Raw genomic sequence first — 22,124 nt, forward strand, 5'->3', positions numbered from 1 at the left:
TGTCTTTGGAGAACTTTCTGTCTAGGCTTTATGGCAATGATGATTTTTTTTTTTTTTTTTAGTTTTTTCCCTGGAGTATGAAGCACTTTAAGGCAATGATGATTCTTAGCAGGAGCAGAACAAAGCAAAAATAGATGAAGTTCCTCTCCTCTTCTCTCTCTCATTCGTGTATATTCCTCTTCCACCTTATTCATTCTTTTATTCAACAAACTATGTATTGCATAATTGCATACCAACTCCCTCACTATATGACCTTGGACAAGTTAATTAACCTCTCTGTACCTTAGTTTCCCCATCTGCAGAATGGGGATAATAATACCTACCCCACAGTGTCACAGTGAATGTCACAGTAAGAATTAAATAAGTTAATTTATAAAAAGGTCTTAGGAATAGAGCCTAGAACTCTAAAAACAACTCTAAAAAAGGTAAAAGTTCAGCACTGTTTGAGCATTAGCTATCATAACCGTGATGTTACTATAACCTTTACTGCTACTGTGTTCCAGTCATCATTTCCCACAGCCATTCATTGCTTAGGTAATTCATGTTGGCGTCCAAGTTGGGTCTGGGAAGAATATAGAGATGAAACAGACTTCCTGTTGCACTTTGTGCCAACTTAATGATTATCGGTTTGTCCAGCTACACGTGGCACATAGAAGGTACTCAAAATGCTTGCTGAATGAATAAACGAATGTCTTCCTACTGAAACTGCAAGGTCTTTGAATGCAGGGGGCCATACTTCCCAGCTGTCATATCCCTAGAACCCCGCACCGGGTGTGGCACACAGGAGGCGCTCAGGGAATTATGAATGGATAAATGACTGCAGGCAGAAAATTATTAAGGCTACAAAGCAGACATAGGTAAGATGCTACACAAAGACCGCCACCCGTCGTAGGAATGGAGTTAACAGAGGAAGCGTGGCTTGCGAAAGCCTTCAACAGCGCAATGACTGCTGGGAAGTCCCGGGTCGCAGCGTTTGGCCTTCTGGAATCTCGGGAAGAGCGCGAACCGCGGCGACCCGCCCCTGCACGCCACGCCCCCGCTGGTCACGTGCCCGTGGGGGCGGAGCGTTGGGGTAACCCCTGCGAGCCAGAGCCATGGCCGGCATGGTGGATTTCCAGGATGAGGAGCAGGTGAAGTCCTTTCTGGATAACTTAGAGGTGGAGTGCCACTACCAGTGCTACCGCGAGAAGGACCCGGACGGTGAGCGCCGCCAGTGCAGCCTGGAGACACATGGGGACTCGAGGGGGAGGGGCAGAGGCCGGAGAGGTAGCGAAAGTGACTTCTGAGGGGATCTGGAAGGGGCACTTGGTGGGCTGAGGACGCGCCGGGACGGGGTCTGCGGGGCACGCACGACCTTGTGTGGGTTGGGGGTGGCTCGCAGCCCGGGAGCGCCCCGCGGGGACTGAGCCTGGATGCGGGGGCGGGAGGGAAGAGACGTGCCTGGCCATTTGGGATAGAGGGACTGGGAATACATCGGTGAACAGATAAAATTTCCTGTCCTCATGGAGCTTACATGCTAGTGGGGGTATCGGACAATAAGCATAAGGAAATAATTGATTTGGTGTTAGAGAGTAATAAGTGCAATGCGAAAAAAGAACTGGGTGAAGGGTATCAGGACTTCAGGAGGCCATTTGAACAAAGCATTGAAGAAGCTAAGGGAATGAATCATGCAGATCTGTGCCTGGCAGAGGTAACAGATGGTGAAAAGGCCCTGAGGCACAAATGTGCTCTGTGTGTTGCATGAACTTTGGGTTGACTTGAGTGTGTTAATGAATGGTGTGTCCAGAGGGGGGCCACCCAGAGCAGCCAATACCTTTGAATGGTTTTCTTTTTACTACTTAATTTTTTTAAAGGAAAAAAAAAATGGCACTGGCCCTGCCTTCTAATAGCTTGCAGTCTAGTTTCAGAACATGACATAGCTCACTCACTCTTTCTTTTTTCTTTTCTTTCTTTCTTTCTTTTTTTTTTTTTGATACTGGGTCTTGCTCTGTTTCTGGGGCTAGAGTGCAGTGGCACCATCATAGATCATTGTAACCTCAAACTCCTGGGCTCAAGCAGGCCTTCTGCCTCAACGTCCGAGTAGCTGGGACTACAGGTGCGTGCCACCTCGGCTAGCTAATTTTGTCTGTTTTTTGTAGAGATGGGGTCTTGCCCATGATTAGGCTGGTCCAAAACTCCTAACGTCAAGTGACCCTCCTGCCTCAGCCTGACAAAGTGCTAGGATTACAGGTGTGAGCCACTGCACCTGGCCTTCTTTCTTTCTTCCTTTTTTTTTTAAGAGACAGGGTCTCACTCTGTTGCCTGGGCTAGAGTGCAGTAGTGTCATTGTAACTCACCATAACCTCAAACTTCTGAGCTCAAGCGATCCTCCTGCCTCAGCCACTGGCGTAGCTGGGACTACAGGCATGCACTACCACACCTAGCTAATAGTTTTATATTTTGTAGAGATGAGGTCATGCTATGTTGCTCAGGCTGGTCTCAAACTCCTGGCATCAAGTGATTCTTCCTTCTTAGCATCCCAAAGTGCTAGGTTATAGGCGTGAGCCATTGCACCTGGCCCATAGCTATTTCTTGAAGCTAACCATAACATACCCATATGTATAACATAACCATAACACAGAGTTGCTCTGCAGTTTGATGGCTTTAAAAGAACCTGGGGTGGACTAACCATGAGGGCTAGTCCATGTCCTAAGTATAGAGATAATTCTGAGGAATTGGAATCACTGAGGAGTAGGGTGGTCAGGAAAGACTTCACGGGGAGGTCTTGAGGGATAAGCAAGTATTGATTAAATGAAGTAGATGGTGGGAGAAGAAAGTGCTACCTTCTGCAAGGTTGAAGTTAGGATGTAGTCAGAATTAAGTCTGAAGAGGGAGTCTAGCTGTAGTCAGAATTCCGTTTGGAAAGGGAGTCTGGACCATAATATGTCAGGCCCTGAATGCCAGGCTAAGGGATTTATACTTTGTTCTGTAGGCACCGGAGAGCCATACATGTTGTTTGAGGAGCAAGTTCATGCGCTAGTGTGTTGTGGAGAATATACAGAGCAACGGGGGAAGGGTGGACATATTAGAAGGACTGGTTGCAACACTTTAGAAGGAGACCTGAGAGGAGGCTATAGTTACTATAGCAACTAGAATAGTAGTTTCATTGAAAGTCATACTCTCTCACTTGGATAGAAATAGCCTTCTAACCTGTCTCTCTGCTGGCATCCTCACTCCCTTAAAATCCATTTTCTACTCTCAGATAAACTGATATTTTATTTTTTATTTTGTTATATTAAATATGTATTAGGTAACGTGATTGTTACAATGCCCAGTTATATCCCCTCACACACTTAACTTCCTCCGTACTCATCCAGGCATATACAAACATATATACAGAGTAACCTTTTAAAAATGCAAATGGAATCATATCACTTTCCTTCCTAAAACCCGCCAGTGAAGCTAGGCATGGTGGCAAGTGGCCTGTAGTCTTAGCCACTCAGGAGGCTAAGGCAGAAGGATCACTTGAGTCCAGGAGTTCAAGGCCGCAGTGAGCTATGATCGTGCCACTGCACTTTAGCCTGGGCAACAGAGCAAGCTCCCATCCCTAAAAAAATAAATAAAAATAACTAATTAATTTAAAAGCCCTCCAGTGGTTTGCTTTTGCACTTAGAATAAAATCCTAACTCCTTCCCATGTTCTTCAAGGCCCTGTGATAGGTCTCCCTCTTTCTCTCATTTCCTGTCCTACCCCTTGATTCAGCCATGTTATACCTTATTCATGCCAAGCTTATTCCCTCTTTCAGGTCTTTGTATTTTCTGATCCTTGTACAACGTCTTTGTGCTCCCTTTCCATTTCATTGTCTTTAAATAGCTAGTGCTTTCTCGCTAATCAGGTCTCAGCTCAGACGTCACAGTCCTTGGTGAGGCCCTCTCTAATCACCCAGTCTTTGTTAACCATTCCCCCAGCATGCACAGCAAACTAGCTTATCATCCTGCTTTATTTCAGTCATAACATTTATTACTGTTTGAATATATCTTGTTCATTTATTTACTTATACGTTGTATTTCCCCCTCTAGAATATATATTTTAGGAGGGCAAATGACTATATTCCCAACATCTAGAACCTTGTCTGGTACATAGACGCATATAGATGCTTAAATATTTGTTGAGTGAAAATGAATGAGAGATGATATTGTTGTTCAGAATGAGGAAGAAGGGAGAGAGGGGAGAGATGTTAAGGCGAGAGGCTTTCTGGGACTGGGAGACTGCCAAGGAAGGGGAGCCTATTTCCAGCTCCTTTGAAAGCTGCCATTTCTACTCTCCCTTTGGGCTTCACATTCCCAGCCTGGCCAAAGAGTAAAGTACAATCATCATAGCACCCCTTTCTTATTGCTGCAAAAACTAGTCCACGAGCCCTTTTGGTTTTCAGGGGTTTTACTGCTAAACTTCACAAAAGGGTCTGAGGCTAGCACAGTTTCAATCATGGAAGTCAGTGGCTGTTTGGGCTCAGCTGACAGGGAGAAGAAGGTCTGGGGTGAGTAGTGGAGCCAGTGCAGGGGCTAAGGTCTCCCCAGTCCATACATCGTTCAGTTCCAGGCTAAGGGAAGACAATGTCATTTGTAGGAATGGCTGAACAACACCTACATTCTTTGTAGTAAAATCAACTTGCCACACCTTGGGAGGACAAGGGGTATCTTAAAGACAGTCTGACCTGCCACACCTGGACCCTCCCCGCTGGCAAGCAGCAGCCCCAGATGTGAAGAATGGCTTTTACCCTCTCCTCACAGGTTGCTATCGGCTAGTGGACTACTTGGAAGGGATCCAGAAGAATTTTGATGAGGCTGCCAAGGTGTTGAAGTTCAACTGTGAAGAGCACAAGCACAGCGATAGTTGCTACAAACTAGGGGCCTATTATGTGACTGGAAAAGGTAAGAAGGGGACTGTGTTATTTGGTCCTTATTGATGCCAGTGCTGCCATCACACCTGAGCTTTCATGATGAGCTCTCTTCCCAGAAGGGTCCTCACAGGCCTTAGAGAAGCACATCGTAGGGAGACTGGAGATTGAAGAGAAGAATTCAGCAGAGTAATGGGGGAAGGAGTGCAGCCTTTCAAGTTGGGCAAACCTTAGGTAATGCTATTTGCAAAGTAGTGGGACCTTGAGAGCCACTCACTTTAACTCTGTGCCTCAGTTACATTATCCGTAGATTGAAGGGAAATAATACTTGCTTTGTAGGGTTGGTGTGAAGATTAAATAGGATAATGTAGGTAAAGTCATCAGCACATGCCTAGCACAGTAACTTTTAATTTCCTTCCTTCTATCTTTTCTCCTCATGCTCTAATTGCAGTTATCACTGGCATAGTGTTTAAGTTATCTATTGCTAAATAACAAATTAATCCCAGTATTTCATGTGGGTCAGGAATTTGGGAGTGGGTTAGCTGGGTGCCTCAGGGTACCTCATAAGATTGCAGTTGAGACATTGGCCAGAGAGCTAGGGCTGCAGTCATTGGAAGGCTTGACTGGAATTAGAGTTTCCAGTTCTAAGACAACTCACGCACATGGCTAATAGCAAAGGCCTCTTTATCAGGGGAGCTCAGACCCTTGTAACATGGTTCTCTACGAACTGGTTGAGTGTCTTCATGACATGGCATCTGGCTTTCCCCAGAGTAAGTAATCCAAGAGATGGAACAAGGTAGAATCCGCAATGGTCTTTTATGACCTACCTTTGGAAGTCACACACTTTTTATTTCAATCACATTCTATTTATTAGAAGTGAGTCACTAAGTCTAGCCCACACTAAGGGGAAAGGACTTATATTCCACCCCTTGAAGAGGAAGAAATATCAAAGAATTCATGGGCATGTTTTAGAACCACCACAAATAGGGACTATGACCTTTGACAGGCATCTGTTTTTTCACCCACTATATCATAAGCTTCTTGAGGGTATGATTTGTTTTTCCCTTGTTCCCAGTGCCCAGCCAAGCCTCGTTAGAAAAGGTGTTTAGTGAGAGTTTGATGAAGGGGATGTCTTTTTAATTCTCTAGAGCTGTGTGGACTATTTCTGCTTTCACATGGAACATGGCATCTGTGATTGTCTCTATTTTATTTTTTAATATTTAATTTTCCCTCCAGCTTTATTGAGGTGTAATTGAGAAAAAAATATTGTATATATTTATAGTGTACATTGTGATATGGGTTTTTTTAATTTTTTTATTTATTTTAATTGTTTTTAAATTTAGTACTTAAAGATGAGGTCTTGCTATGTTGCCCAAGCTGGAGTGCAGTGGCTATTCATGGAGGTGATCATAGCACACTTCAGCCTTGAACTCCTAGCCTCAAGTAATTCTCCTGCATTAGCTTCCTGAGTAGCTGCATGCTCTACTGCACCTAGCTGTTATGTTTTGATATATTATACATTGTAAAATGATTGCTATAATCAAGCCAATTATATCCATCGCCTCACAGAGTTATTTTGTGTTTGTGTATGTGGTGGGAACATTTAAGATCTACTCTCTCAGCAAATTTCAAATACACAACAGACTATTATTAACTATAATCACTCTGCTGTTCATTAACTCTCCCGAACTTATGCATTGCCCTAACTGAAATGTTTTACCCTTTGACCAATATCTCTCCTTTTCCTCTGCCTCGCCAACCCCTGGTAACCACCATTCTATTCTCTGCTTCTATAAGTTCAACTTTTTTAGATTCCACATATAAGTGAGATCATGTGTTATTTGCCTTTCTGCACCTGGCTTATTTCACTTAGCATAAGTCCACCATGGCTTTGCCTATTTGGGGCTTTTTGTTGTTCCATATAAATTTTAGGATTTTTTTCTATTTCTATGAAAAATGCCATTAGAATTTTGATAGGGATTGCATTGAATATGTAGATTGCTTTGGGTACTATAGATATTTTAACAATATTAGTTATTCTAATCCTTGAATACAAGATATCTTTCCATTTATTTGTGTCTTCAGTTTCTTTCATCAATGTTTAATAGCTTTCAGTGTATAGATTTTCACCTCCTTGGTTAAACATATTCCTTAAGTGTTGGGTTTTTATTTATTATATTATAAATGAGATTATTTCTTGATTTCTTTTTTGGACAGCTCATTGTTAGTATATACAAATGGTACTAATTTTTGTATGTTTATTTTGTATCCTGCAACTTTCCTGAATTCATTTATTGGTTCTAACAATTTTTTGGTGGAATCTTAGGGTTTTCCATATACAAGATCATGTCATCTGCAAACAGTTTTACTTCTTCCTTTCTGATTTGGATGACTTTTGTTTTTTTCTCTTGCCTGGTTACTCTGGCTAGGACTTCCAATGCTATATTGAATAGAAGTGGCAAGAGTTGGCATCCTCGTTTTGTTCCTGATCTTAGTGGAAAAGCTTCCAGCTTTTTACCATTGAGTATGATGTTAGCTGTGGTCTTGTCATACGTGGCCTTCATTATGTTGAGGTACATTCCTTCTATACCTAATTGTTGAGCATTTTTATCATGAAAGGATATTGAATTTTGTCAAATACTTTTTATGTATCAAGATGGTCGTATAATTTTTGTCCTTCATTCTATTAATGTTTTATTTTCATTCTGATATGTTGATGGTATATTACATTTATTGAAATGCATATATTGAACTATCCTTGCATCCTAGAGATAAATCCCACTTGATCATGGTGTATGATCTTTTTAATGTGATGTTGAATTCAGTTTGCTAATATTTTGTTGAGGATTTTTGCATCTATGTTCAACAGGGATATTGGCCTACAATTTTCTTGTAGTATCCTTCTATGGTTTGGTACCAGGGTAATGCTGGTCATCAAATGAATTTGGAAGTGTTCCCTTTCTTAATGTAGGCATTTATTACTGTAAACTCCCCTCTTACAACTGCTTTTGCTGCATCCTGTAAGTTTGATGTATTGTGTTTCCATTTTCATTTGTCTCAAGATGTTTTTTGACTGCCCTTTTGATTTCTTCTTTGACGTCTTGGTTATTCAAGATTGTGTTGTTTGTTTTCCACATATCTATGAATTTTCCATTTTTCCTCCTGTTATTAATTTCTAGTTTCTTACTATTGGGTTCAAGAAAGATACTTGATATGATTTAAGTCTTCTCAAATTTGTTAAGACTTGTTTTGTGGCCTAACATACAGTCTGTCCTCTAGAATGTCTGTATGTGATTGGAAGGAATGTTTATTCTGCTACTGTTGGCTGGAATGTTCTGTATATGTCTGTTAGGTTCATTTGGTGCACAGTGTTGTTCAAATCTACTGCTTCCATGTTGATTTTCTGTTTGGATGATCTATCCATTGTTAAAAGTGGGAATATTGAAGTTCCCTACTATTAGTTGTATTGCTCTGTTTCTCCTTCAGTGTTGATATTTGCTTTATATATTTAGGTGCTCCAAGGTAGTGTCTATTTTTTAAATACTTTTTATTGATGTGTCATAATTGTACATATTTGGGGGGTACATAGTTCAATACATGTATACAATGTGTAATGGTCAAATCAGAGTAATTGAGATGTCTATCACCTCATACAATTATCCTCTTTTAGCTATTTTGAAATATACAATAAATTATTGTCAACTATAATTTCCCTACCATACGATTGAATAGTAGAACCTATTCTGTCTATCTTATCTAACTGTATGTTTGTACCCATTAACCAACTTCTATTCACCACTCCCCACCCCCCCACCATAGTCTCTATTTTGAAGAAAAGTTAGCGTTAATAGGAATTTCAGTTTACCTCTCCGAAGCAGAGGGACATTTCTTTGACCTAGTAATTCTCTTTCTAGTATTCTTTCCTAAGGAAATAACTAGAAATGCAAATAAAGGTTATGTACAGGCCGACCATGGTATCTCAAGCCTGTAATCCCACTGTTTTGGGCAGGAGGATCACTTGAGGCCAGGAGTTCAAGACCAGCCTGGGCAATGTAGTGAGACCCCATCTCTACAAAAAAAATTAAAAATTAGCTGGACGTGGTGGTGCAGGCCTATAATCCTAGCTCCTCAGGAGGCTGAGATGGGAGGATCACTTGAGCCCAAGAGTTTGATGCTGCAGTGAGCTGTGATCATGCCACTGCACTCTAATCTGGACAACAGAGCAAGACCCTGTCTCTGGACAAACCAACCAACCTACCTGTGTGCCAATAGTAGCAGCTTAAATAAATGTTACTTCCATTAAATGAAATGTTCTGCCCATTAAAAAAACAATGTTTCTAAAGAATTTTTGTTGATACTGGGAAAAGCTTATGGTGTAATGTTCCGTGAAGAAAGCTGAATACAAAATTACATATGGTGTGAACTCAGCTGTGTAATACAGTGTTCAAAAATGAAAATGTTCTTAGAGATTTTCTCCAAATTGGTATCTTGGTAAAGTTTTGAGTTTCTTTTGTTTTCATGCCATATTTTACTATATTTTTTTACAAAAACTTTGAGTTTGTTATTAAATCAGGGAAAACAAAAGAGGCTGTGAAATTATTTTTTCCTTCGCCTATTAGAAAAACTTGTATGATTAATGATTGTGCACTGAGACTTATTTTTTGCTTAAGTGCTTCTTAAGTATCTACTGTACACAGTGAAGCAGTGAATTAGATATGGACCAGTAAAGGAGAAGAAAAATTTATACCAGTATCTGTTACACCTGGGAGGGCTTGATAAACATCTGTCTTTAGAGAGAAGCATATAAAGTACTGTAGGAGTTCAGTGCTGGGAACATGTCATTATTAGGAGGTGCTGTTGTGGAAGAGGAAGCATTGAAACTGGTCCTGGAAGGACGGATCAGGTTTTGTTTGGTTGAGGTGGAATAGAAGAAGGCCCCAGGCAGAGAAAAAGTAAGCAGTGTGAAAGAACACAGAGTTGTTTAGAGAACAATACTTAATCCTCTATTAAACTGACATTCTTAAATAAAATTTTCCAGGTGTTTAAGCCAGAATGATCAAGGAAGATCCTGTTAGTTGATCTTTGCTACTCAAGCCTTTTTGAATTGCTTAGCAGACCCTGCCATGACTAAAAAACAATACTGTTGACTCTCCTTTCCTAATTCTGAGCCAAAGGATTTCCTAAAACATACCCAGTGTCCTTTCTTGATACATACTAATAGCTTGGGGCTGGAGACTAAAGATCCCACTTTTAGGCTGGGCGTGGTGGCTCACATATATAAGCCTAGCACTCTGGGAGGCCGAGGTGGGAGGATCACTTGAGGTCAGCAGTTCCAGACCAGCGTCAACAAGAGCGAGACCCTATCTCTACTAAAAATAGAAAGAAATTAGCTGGGCAACTGAAAATAGAAAAAATCAGCTGGTCATGATGGTGCAAACCTGTAGTCCCGGTTGAGGCAGAAGGATCACTTGAGCCCAGGAGTTTGAGGTTGCTGTGAGCTAGGCTGACACCAGGGCATTCTAACCCAGGAAACAGAGCAAGACTCTGTCTCAAAACAAAACAAAACAAAACAAAACAAAGCAACCCATTTTTAGTCCTAGACACTAATATGGTCTGCTCGTGCCTTTTTCATAGGATTTTTCTGAGCATCACCTTAGATCATGGATGTGACTACTTTGTTAAATTATAAGACATTCTGTTAATGTGAACAGGTCTGGTTTGTATTGGTTACTGCAGAGGTTACTTTGGATTACACAGAGTGACTCAAGGAATGTTTTGGTCAGATGTTCCCATCTCTGAAATCAGCTTTAAACAAGTTTTTGTTTTTTTTTTTTTTTTCCAGAGACAGGGTCTCGCTCTATCACCCATGCTGGAGTGCAGTGGCATAATCATAGCTCACCATAACCTTGAACTCCTGAGATCAAGTGATCCTCCCATCTCAGCCTCCTGAGTAGGACTATAGGAGAGAAGCAAGAGAGATTGGAGCAGAAAAACATTTGAAGAAATAACAGGTGAAAAATTTCCAAATTGGTGAAAAATATCGGCCCACAAATCCATGAAGCTCAGTGAACTCAAGTAGGGTGACCAAAGAAAATTATATCCAGACACATTATTGTCAATTTGCTGAAAACCAAAGATGAGAAAATCTTAAAAGCAGGTAGAGAAAAAAGGCACACTCAAGGGAACAATGGTAAGGGTTACCATTGACTTCTCATCAGAAACAATGCATGCCAGAAGAAAAAGAGTGACATCTTTTAAATACTGAAAGAAAAAAATCATCAAATTTGAATTAAAATGAATTAATTATGAATTAATTTAACTTGAACTAAAATGAATTAAAAACAAAGGTGTAATAAATTCATTTCAGATAAAAGCTGAGAGAATGAGTCACTAACAGACTTTCAAGAAATGCTAAAGAAAGTTTAGGTTGAGGGAAAATGGTAACAGATGGAAACTAGGATCCATACAAAAGGATAAAGAACACTGGAATACGTATGTGAAGATAAGACTTTTCCCCTCATTTCTTAATGTCTTTAAAATACTGTTTAAAGCAAAAATAATAGCAGTGTATTGTGAAACTTATATATAGAAGGAAAACAAAATACACGGCAGCAAAAGCACAAAGAATGGGAATGTGGTAAATAAAAGTATGCTGTTGTAAGGCTCTTACGTTGTATGTGAAGTGATATGATATTCATGATAGATTGTGATGGATTAAAGATACATATTATGATCACTAGATAAACCACTAAAAAAAGAAGAGGTATAACTAAAATGCCAGTGATGGAAATGAAATGGAGTATTAGAAATATACAAATCCAAAGAAGGCAGGGCCAGGCACAGTGGGTCACATCTGTAATTTTAGCACTTTGGGAGGCTGAGGCAGGAGGATTGTTTGAGCCCTTGAGTTTGAAACCAGTCTGAGCAACATAGCGAGACCTTGTCTCTACAAAATGTAAAAAAACCTAGCTGAGTGTGGTGGCATGTACCTGTAGTCCCAGCTACTCGGGAGGCTGGGGCAGAAGGATTGTTTGAGCCCAGGAGTTTGACCCAGTCTGAAGAACATAGCGAGACCTTGTCTCTACAAAATGTGAAAACACCCAGGTGGGTGTGGTGTGCACCTGTAGTCCCAGCTACTTGAGAGGCTGAAGCAGGAGGATCACTTGAGCCCGGGAGTTTGAGGTTGCTGTGAGCTATGATGATGCCACTGTACTCCAGCCTGGACAACAGAGTGAGACCCTGTCTCAAAAAAAAAAAAAAAGAAGAAGAAGAAGAAGGCAGGAAAGAAGAAAAAAGGAACAAGAACATTTGGGACAAATGGGAAACAAATAAGATTGTAAGACTTAAACCCAACTATATCAATAATTGCTTTAGATGTAAGTAAACACTCCCATAAAAGGCAGAGATTGTCAGGCTGGATATATACACAAAGACCCAAGGACACATTGTTTAAATATAAAGGTGGCAGGAATACATTCTCCAAAACTGAAAGAACTCAGGGAATATAGAATCTGTGAGCTTTTCTAGAAAAATCTATGTGATAACCAATAAACAAGTAAATCAAGAGAAATAATTGAGGAATAGAGAAGCTCTTATGAAAATTCTGGTGTTGAGCAGAATCCATTTAGAATGAATATTGGGCTAATAAGCGTTACTGAAAAGAATGTAAATACTATAAACTTTTATGAAATAGAAACATAAGTATATTTGCAGTACTTATTACATGCCAGGCTCTTTGTAAGAATATGTTTAAGCTTCCAACATATGAAGTAGGTACTATTGTCCTTATTTTACAGATGAAGAAAACTGAGGCCCATAGAAGTTAAGTAACTTCCCTAAGGTCACATGGTTCATAAGTAATGGAGCCAGGACTAGGGCCCAGGTTTCATTAAGCTGTCTCCTGTGCTGTGCTGTCTACCTCAGTTGAAATAACCTAATTGACAAAGCAGAAGGTTGGGAAGGAGAGATGGAAGCATGAGATGTCAATATCCTGTCTATAGTTGTAAAACAGTATTCTGTCTAAAATTTAGTTTTAAAAAAATGATTCTGATCTTTTCATCTTTTTTCTAAACTCTTCATAATTCTAGTGGCTTATATAGGAAATTTCTCTGTGTAGAAGTAATGTTAATTTGAAAGTCAACAATTTCCTTATTTTCACTTCAGTTTGGTTTTCTTCTGATAAAGTCAAGTAAAATAAAAGTTAAATTTTTCAGGTGCAGTGGCTTGAGTTTGTAATCTGAGCTACTTGGGAAGTTGAGGTGGGAGCATTGCTTGAGCCCAGGAGTTTGAGGCTGCAGTGAACCATGAATTTGCCACTGCCCTCCGATCTGGACAACAAAGGAAGATCACATCTCTAAAAAAATATTTTTAAAAATCTATGAATAGCATCTGTGATCTAATTTTTCAAAATATTTCTATCTAGTATCCATTCGGCCAGCCAACATTTAATCTGAGCACGTGCTACAAAGATGACTGGAATGGTGTTCAATTAATGATAATGATGGTCTGGCCCCTTCCTGCTTCTCCAGCCTTCCTCCTGCAGTGATTTCTGGGTTCTAGCCACACTGGCTCCTTTTCTGTTTGTATGCTATTCTCCCTGCCTGGAAAATCTCCCACTCATATTTCATTTTCCTTTTTTTTTATTATATCATAGCTCAAATGTCACTTCTTTGAAGAAGCTTTCCTTACCCTCATGCCCTGGTCTAGGTCAAGGGCCTGATACATTCTCATAGCACCCTATACTTTTCCTCTATACCCTTGTTACACTTATAATCATACATTTATTTTTTATGGTTGTTTAAAGACTGTCTCATGAGACCATAAGATCCACAAGGGCAGGACAGTGTCATTTGTTCCTCAGGACCTAGCACGCAGTTGACAATTAATAGACATTCAGTATACAGTCATCCCTGGGTATCTGTAGGAAATTGGTTCCAAGACCCCCACCCTTACCCTTTGGATACCAAAACCTGAGGATGCTCCAGTTCCTTATACAAAATGGCATACTGCTTGCATATAACCTATGCACATCCTCTGGTATACTTTAAATCATCTCTAGATTACTTGTAATATCTAATACAATATAAATGCTCTGTAAATAATTGTTACACTGTATTTTAAATTTTGTATTATTTTTATTGTTGTATTTTTTTGTATTTTTTTCCTAATATTTTCAAATCTTTAAAGGTAGAACCCATGGATAGGGAGGACCCGCCATATGTTTAAATTAATGAATATTTAATTAAGTACTTAAAAGATGCCATGCTCTCACTATAACCCCATGAGGTGGATATTATTACCATTCTCAATTTTTACCTCCTTTACCTCTGGGTTCCTCGTAAGATATCATTTGAACAAAAGAGTCCATAGCTAAAAAGCTGGAAGTTCAGTGCACAATGCCAGGCTACCTTCCTTTCATGCTGCCTTAGCTCATAGTGTATGGACTGTATTCAGCAATTGTTCCCTAACTTTGTCCAGAGACATTTCGGTTTTGCCCTGGCTTGGGTTTACTTTTTTCTTTGCTTTCCTTCCTTTTAGGAGGACTGACCCAGGACCTGAAAGCTGCCTACAACTGCTTTTTGATGGCATGTGAAAAGCCTGGAAAGAAGTCTCTAGAAGCATGTCATAATGTTGGTCTCCTGGCACATGATGGACGGGTCAATGAAGATGGCAAACCCAGTGTGGGGAAGGCCAGGGACTACTATACAAAGGCCTGTGACGGTGGCTATGCCTCCAGCTGCTTCAACCTGAGTGCCATATTCCTGCAGGGTGCCCCTGGCTTCCCCAAAGACATGGGCCTGGCATGTAAATACTCATTGAAAGCCTGTGACCTGGGCCATGTCTGGGCCTGTGCCAATGCCAGCCGCATGTACAAGCTGGGGGATGGTGTCAACAAGGATGAGGCCAAAGCTGAGGTGCTAAAAAATAGGGCTCAGCAGCTACACAAAGAACAGCAAAAAAGTGTCCAGCCCTTAACATTTGGGTAATATGGCACAACTTCCCTCCCAGGCAACAAACGGCTTGAGACTGGCCCTGCCTATTTTTGAGGCCTGATGCAACCCTTGGAGGTCAACCTGCTGGAGCAGGAAAACTTGGGACTTGAATTAGTAGCACTGGTTACAGAGATCCATTGCCCTAGAATGTTACCCACTGGGATGTAGCCTGTGATGTTTATTTCAGTCAGTAGTCATGACTGCCACCCTCTGACTTATATAATTACTGATGTAGGCTTGCTTTTTGCCTTTAGAGTCAGATCTTTCCATAAATTCATAGAAATCAGGAGGGATATGCAACATAAAGGTTAAAGGTTGTTATGCTTCAGGGTTGTTAAAGATGAAACATAAGCCTGCCTTTCTCTGGAAGAGACATTCACAGTTGAAAATTAGCATCCCCAGTGTAGTCACCTGGCACTGCCCATCATGCTGAGGGAGCAGATTATTCCCAAGGCAACTTCAGCTAGGAATTTGTAAGCAAGGACTCTGTGACATTTTGTCCCCTGGAACTGAACCTTTTTAACTGTCTCTGTGAATAAACTGTTTTGATTAATTTATAATTCATGTTATTGGAGTTCTCCCCAGATTCCATCCAGGTAGGTAGTGGTTATGCCTTTTAAGAACATTTGCTTTTTCTTTTTTAAAAAATTTTTAAATTGATTTATTTGTGTGTGTGTGTGTTTACTGTAAAAGAAATCACTTAAGTACACTGTCTTAAGTCAACAGGTAGAGTCAGTATGTAAACCCAGGAGACACCTGGTACTTTAACATGACATTGCCATCAACTTCCTTGGATGGTTTATCTCAAATTGTAGTCCATGTGCTTTTTCTATTCTCTCCCTAGCATGTCACCAGGGGGCGAGCTTGTCATTTTTTCTGAGATAACAGGACAATTATATCTGTCACCACCCACTGTTTTCACAAGGAAAGCTTGCCATGTGCATGGTTTGTTGAGCACAGCTGGCCAGCTTCTCAAGTTGATGGAGGAGAGGGACTTTCCCAAGTATAGAGCAGAGGTATTAAAAGACATCAAGCTCATTTTTAAAATGTGAAGTAGTTTTTGGTGTGCTTAAACTCTATAGGCAAACAAGCCTATAAAAAGGTGTTCAACATCACTAATCATTAGGAGAATGCAAATCAAAACCACAATGAACTCTTAAAACTTAACAGTAAGAAAACAGCCTGATTAAAAAATGGGCTGATACATTCTCATAGCACCTATACTTTTTCTCTATACCCTTGTCACACTTATAATCATACATTTATTTTTTATGGTTGTTTAAAGACTAGACCATAAGAGCCACAAGGGCAGGACATGTAAAAGATACCTGATCAAAGAAGATATACCTATGGCAAATAAGTATATGAAAAGATTCTCCTTATAACATGTCATCTGGGATAGGCACATTAGAACAACAATGAGACCACTATACAACTATTAGAAGTGGCCAAAATCCAGAACATTGACAACGTGAAATGTTGGCGAAGTCGTGGAGCAACAGGAATTCTTATTCATTGCTGGTGGAATGCAAGATGTATACAGCCACTTTGGAAGACAGTTTAGTGATTTCTTACAAAACTAAATACACTCTTGCCATATGATTCAGCAAATCTTCCTCCTTGGCATTTACCCAAAGGCACTGAAAACGTCCATACAAAAACAAGCACATGGATGTTTATAACAGCTTTATTGATAATTGCCAAAACTTAAAAGCAACCAAGATGTCCTTCAGTAGGTGAATGAATAAATAAACTGTGCTACATCCAGACAATGGAATATTAATATTATTCAATGTTAAGAAGAAATGTTATCCAGCCACAGAAAGACATGGAGGAACCTTAAATGAATGTTACTAAGAAAAAGAATCCAATCTGAAGAGGCTATGTACTACATGATTCCAATAATATGACACTGGTATGTATCCTGGAAAAGGTAAAACTATGAAGACAGTAAAAAAAATCAGGGGTTGGGGGGAAGGAGGGATGGATGGTTGGAACATAAAGGATTTGTAGGGCAGTGAAACTACTCTGTATGATACTCTAATGGTGGATATATGTTGTCATACATTTATCCAAACCCCTGCAATGTGCAACACCAAGAGTGAACCCTAATATAAACTGTGGACTTTGGGTGATAATGATGTGTCTGTGTAGGTTCATCAATTGTAACAAATGAATCACTTTGGTGGAAGATGTTGATAATGAAGGAGGCTATGCATGTGTGAGGGAGGAAAGTATATGGGAAATCTCTGTACCTTCTCCATTTTGTTGAGAACCTAAAATTGCTCTCAAAAAATAAAATTTATTGAAAAACAACACAAGTGTCAAGGATATAGAGAAATTGGAGCCCTTGTGCACTGTTGGTAGAAATGTAAAAATGGCGCAGCTGCTGTGGAAAGCAGTATGGCAATTCCTCAAAAAAACTAAAAACAGGATTGCCATATGATCCAGCAATTCCACTTCTAGGTACATATTCAAAAGAATTGAAAGTAGGGTCAGCAAGAGGTGTTTGTATACCAATGTTCATAGCAGCATTATTCACAATAGCCAAAAGGTGAAAGCAACCCAGATGTCCATCAATAGATGAATGGATAAACAAAATGTGGTATGTACATAAAATATTTTTATGGAATATTATTCAGCCTTAAAAAGGTAGGAAATTCTGACACTACAGCATGGTTGAACCTTGAAGATATGCTAAGTGAAATAAGCGAGTCACAAAAGGATAAATGCTGTGTATGAGGTATCTAAACACATATATGAGTTTTTTTTTTGTTTTTTGTTTTTTTTTTGAGACAGAGTCTCACTTTGTTGCCCGGGCTAGAGTGAGTGCCGTGGCATCAGCCTAGCTCACAGCAACCTCAGACTCCTGGGCTTAAGCGATCCTACTGCCTCAGCCTCCCAAGTAGCTGGGACTACAGGCATGAGCCACCATGCCCGGCTAATTTTTTTGTATATATATTTTTAGTTGGCCAGATAATTTCTTTCTATTTTTAGTAGAGACGGGGTCTCACTCTTGCTCAGGCTGGTCTTGAACTCCTGACCTCGAGCGATCCACCCGCCTCGGCCTCCCAGAGCTAGGATTACAGGCGTGAGCCACCGCGCCCAGCCACATATATGAGTTTTATATGAACTCAGAAATGATGGTGGTTGCCAGGGGCTGAGGTAAGGGAGAAATGGGTATAGAGTTTCAAATCTGTAAGATGAAAAAGTTTTGGAGATTAGTTTCATGACAATGAATATACCTAACACTAATGAACTATGCATTTAAAAATGGTTAAGATGGTAAATTTTACGTGTATTCTCCCACAATTTTTTTAAAAACTAAACATTTACTATTTTTAAAAATACAGGCTGGTGTGGTGACTCACGCTGGTAATCCTAGCACTCTAGGAGGCCAAGGCAGGAGGATCACTTGAGGCCAGAAGTTCAAGACCAGCCTGAGCACAAGTGAGACCCTGTCTCTACAAAAAATAGAAAAATTAGCTGGATGTGGTGGTACACACCTGTAGTCCTAGCTACTGAGGAGGCTGAGGCAGAAGGATTGCTGGAGCCCAGGAGTTTGAGGTTGCTGTGAGCTATGATGACACCACTGCACTCTAGCCCAGGTGACAGAGCAAGAAATACAAGGTTTGAAATTTTAGGTTATAAAATTAATATGTTCTCACAAAATGCAGTTTGGAACATAGACAAAACCATTACCCCTCACTATCCTTCACCACCTACTGCCATTCTTTGGCACAATAATGTTTGTGTTGCTTAATCATTTTTTTAAGAATCACACCTTTTCAATCAAATAATGGGTTTATGGTTTTGAAAAATTAGGTTTACTTGTTTTTTAGGTGGGAGATGTGCTGGATTATTTTTTTATGGATCAGTTCCTGCCTGGGACCTCTGGTACCTGCCTTCGTGAGTCACATATTTGGATGGGGCTGGAAATAATGGAGTGAGCATTAACAGTGTCAAATGTTATAGTTCATGAAAATTATTAAAATGCAAAGAATAATGATGTACTGTTCAGAAGGATCCAAAGCCATTTGTACCCAGGCTGCTGTGGGAGGCAATAGGTTGATAAGAGCCATTATGGATGAGTTTCTGACTTTTGTGCAGCCTTTGAGGCAACGTTTGAAAATGGGTTTTTAGAGTCTGGTCACAGCAAGCAGTATCATTATTGTGTCTTCTAGCCTGCAGGCATTTGAATCATCATTAACAGCTATTTTCTACATTTTCTTCCATGCCAGGCTTGGGCTGAACACAGGAAATTCAGAGATGGCCTGATGGTCTAATGGGGAAGAAGGTCCCTAATTGACTGGTGGTTTGTGTTCTCACTAAAATCTGAGTACAGCGCTCAGTGCTGTGAGAAAGGGAAGCAAGAGTCCCAGAGAAGGAGGGAAAGGCCTGAGGGCCTAAGGATTTGGCTTTTATCTTGTGGGTAATGCAGAGTCTCTAAAGGGTTTTTAGCAGGAAAATGAAATGATCACTTTTGGAAATTAGAAAGATCACCCCAGTGCAGCCAATGAATCGGAGGGGGAACAACTGGAGGCAGGGAGACCAGTTAGGAGAGGGCTGCAAAGGTCAAGGCGAGACATGGTGGGACCTGAGCAGGCGAGGAGAAGGGAGGCAGTGAGAGGCTGAAGCAGCTGAATAACCAAAATTGAGCCATGTGGGGTCGGGGGAAGGTGGAGGCAAGCATAAGGTAACAAAACCCAAAGCAGGTTTTTAGCTTGGGCAGGTAGGTGGACAGTGGTAGCTATTCATATTGATTTGGAGCCTGTGGGATAGGGATGGGGAAAAGAAACTTTATGAGCTGTTTGATGATTTTTTTTAAATTTAGAAATGAATTACATTTTTATTTGTTCTATGAAATTGCTTGAAAATTTTTGTGAAGGGCAGGATGGCAGAGGGGAAATGCCTAGGCTTTGGATCCTACAGATACAGACAATTCTAAATTAGTCAAAGGCAGACTGAGCATGTGTGTTTAGGTCACATAACAAAGAATGAGAAAAATATAAATTCTACTCCTTAAAAGCATGAAGTAATTGCTTTGGGGAGAAAATTGAAACTTTTTTGGCTTCCTAACATTTATTTTGCAGTTTAGATCTCTTTGTTTGTGAATTCTACATTAGGGTTGCAGGGAGTTGGGGATACAGTTACCACACTATTTCCAGTTCTTAGGTCTAAAGGTCTTAACCTGGGTTCCGATCTGGATTTTGCTTTTTATTGGCTATGTGACCTTGGCCAAGTTACTCTACTTTCTGTGTTTGGGTTTTGTCACCTCTCAGATGGGGATAACAAAGCCTTCTAATAGGGTTGTAAGGATGATTAAATAATAGCACTTATCATAGAATGATAAATGCTTCTTTGACAAGATTTTTATAGAACTAGATTTTACAATTAGATAATTGCTTTCTCTCCAAGTGGCATTGTTAGCTTGTGAGGGAGTCTAGCTTTTAAATCAGGCTGCTTTTGCTGCCATTCTTTTAATATCCTGGGAGCTGATGGTGAGGCTCTCCAGGGGTATTGATGGTACAAAACAGCTGCAGGAGGCAGGCCTGGGGCAAGGGAGGTGAGGGCTGCCCCTACCATCTCCCTTCTCCACTGCCTGAGTGCCTGAGAGTCACTGAGAAGACTTGCACCTGCTGGGGGCCCAGATTGGAAACTATTCCCAGCTGGTGCCCCTCCCAGGCTCGAGGAATGGCGATTGCATTACAGTTTATAAATCAGTCCTCCCCCCTGTTGAAAGGGGAAAGGCCAAAATTCTTTGCCCAACATATAAGTCTCTCCACCCCCAGGATATGATCCTGCCTTCATATTTAGCCCCGTCTTGTTCCTAACTTGGGCTTCTGCATCCAGGAACTGCGTATAGTCTCTGTACCACCAGCCCCCTCCCAGAAAAATCCTTACCCACCCCCCACACAAACGGCAACTATGTGTGATGATGGATGTGTTAATTAACTTGACTGGTAATCAGCACACAATGTATAGGCATATCAAATCATCATGTTGTACACCTGGAATATACACACTTTTTATTTGTCAATTAAATATTTACAAAGAAAAAGTCACAATGAAAACACCCAGGCTGTTTCTTACTGCCAAGCTTGTGCTGATGCTGATTTTTCTCTCTGGCATGCCCTTCCACCTTTCACCTTCATCTTTTAAGACTCTGGAAGCCTTCCCTCATCCCCCAGGTTGCCATGGAGGCTTTCTCTGCCCACTCGTATCCGGAGTTTCCGCCCATCACAACACTGATCACACTGCTATCTGTGTATTTATGGTCTTCACGGCTCATAAGACTGTGAGTTCCTGGGAAACGGGGACTTGGTTAGCTCCACCTCTATCCTAAGTGCCTGGAGTGAGTCTGGGCACACCCTAGCCATCAGCGGCTGCTTGCCGAGATGAACAGCACAGAGTGGCACCTTAGCAGCCTCACGACCACCTCAAGACAAATTAGGTACAAGCTCCTCTTCATATCCAGGGACCTGTGTAGTATCCACAGGACTGTGAAGTTTATGTAACTCCTTAACAAGAAAAGCTCCTGTTTAAGCTGGCATGGCTTAAGTACATGATAGATCAGTACTCTTCTCCTGGTTCTGTTCATTTTTTTTAAAAAGGAAGGCTTGAAATAATGAAAGAAAAGATCTCAACACGGTGCCACCCTGGCATCCTAAAAAACATGCTCAATAACTTAATGCCAAAGAAACTAACATTGATACCCTCATGGCTAAAGAATCTCAAGTCCAAGTATACCACATTCTTGGAATACTAAGAATATTTTTCTTGGAATACTAAGAATTAACAGTTTTTGTTCATCATTATAATTACTTGTTTTCATATGTGCCTCCCTAATTAGTCTATGAGGCTCCAAAGACAGGGACCAAGAACTCTACCCTATTTGAAATCCTTCAAAGATTTCTTGTTCCCTATAGCAGTGGGTACCCCCTACTCCCCTACTCCTCAATCTCCTGGGGCACCTGCTTAAAATACAGATTCTGGGGCCTACCTAGACCTACTAAGTGAAAATCTGGATTAAATAAGCAAAGCCCAGGAGGTTCTTATGCATACTAAAATAGGTGACCCACTCAAGTGGTATAAAGTCCCAGCTCCTCATCTTGGCACCACAACCCCTCTGCAGTCTGGGCTCCACAGCTTCAGCTCTTTATATAGCATTTCCACCAAACTATCTTGCTTTCTTGCCTCCCTTGGCACAAGTCTGGCCAAATACTAATAGTTCTTTAAAACTTACCCAGATGTCA

The 22,124-nt window shown here is 40.7% G+C and overlaps 1 protein-coding gene across 1 annotated transcript; it reads left to right on the plus strand.

The window, feature by feature from the left end:
* The first annotated feature begins 1,064 nt into the window (after positions 1-1,064).
* On the plus strand, positions 1,065-15,421 carry LOC123635644 (cytochrome c oxidase assembly factor 7). The gene is made up of 3 exons (XM_045548009.1): positions 1,065-1,200; positions 4,770-4,910; positions 14,414-15,421. The coding sequence occupies exons 1-3, from the start codon at positions 1,095-1,097 to the stop codon at positions 14,860-14,862; spliced, it is 696 nt and encodes a 231-aa protein (XP_045403965.1). The 5' UTR covers positions 1,065-1,094; the 3' UTR covers positions 14,863-15,421.
* Positions 15,422-22,124: the final 6,703 nt, after the last annotated feature.

The sequence above is a fragment of the Lemur catta genome, chromosome 3, assembly GCF_020740605.2.
Source record: "Lemur catta isolate mLemCat1 chromosome 3, mLemCat1.pri, whole genome shotgun sequence".
In the NCBI taxonomy this organism is placed as follows: Eukaryota; Metazoa; Chordata; class Mammalia; order Primates; family Lemuridae; genus Lemur; species Lemur catta.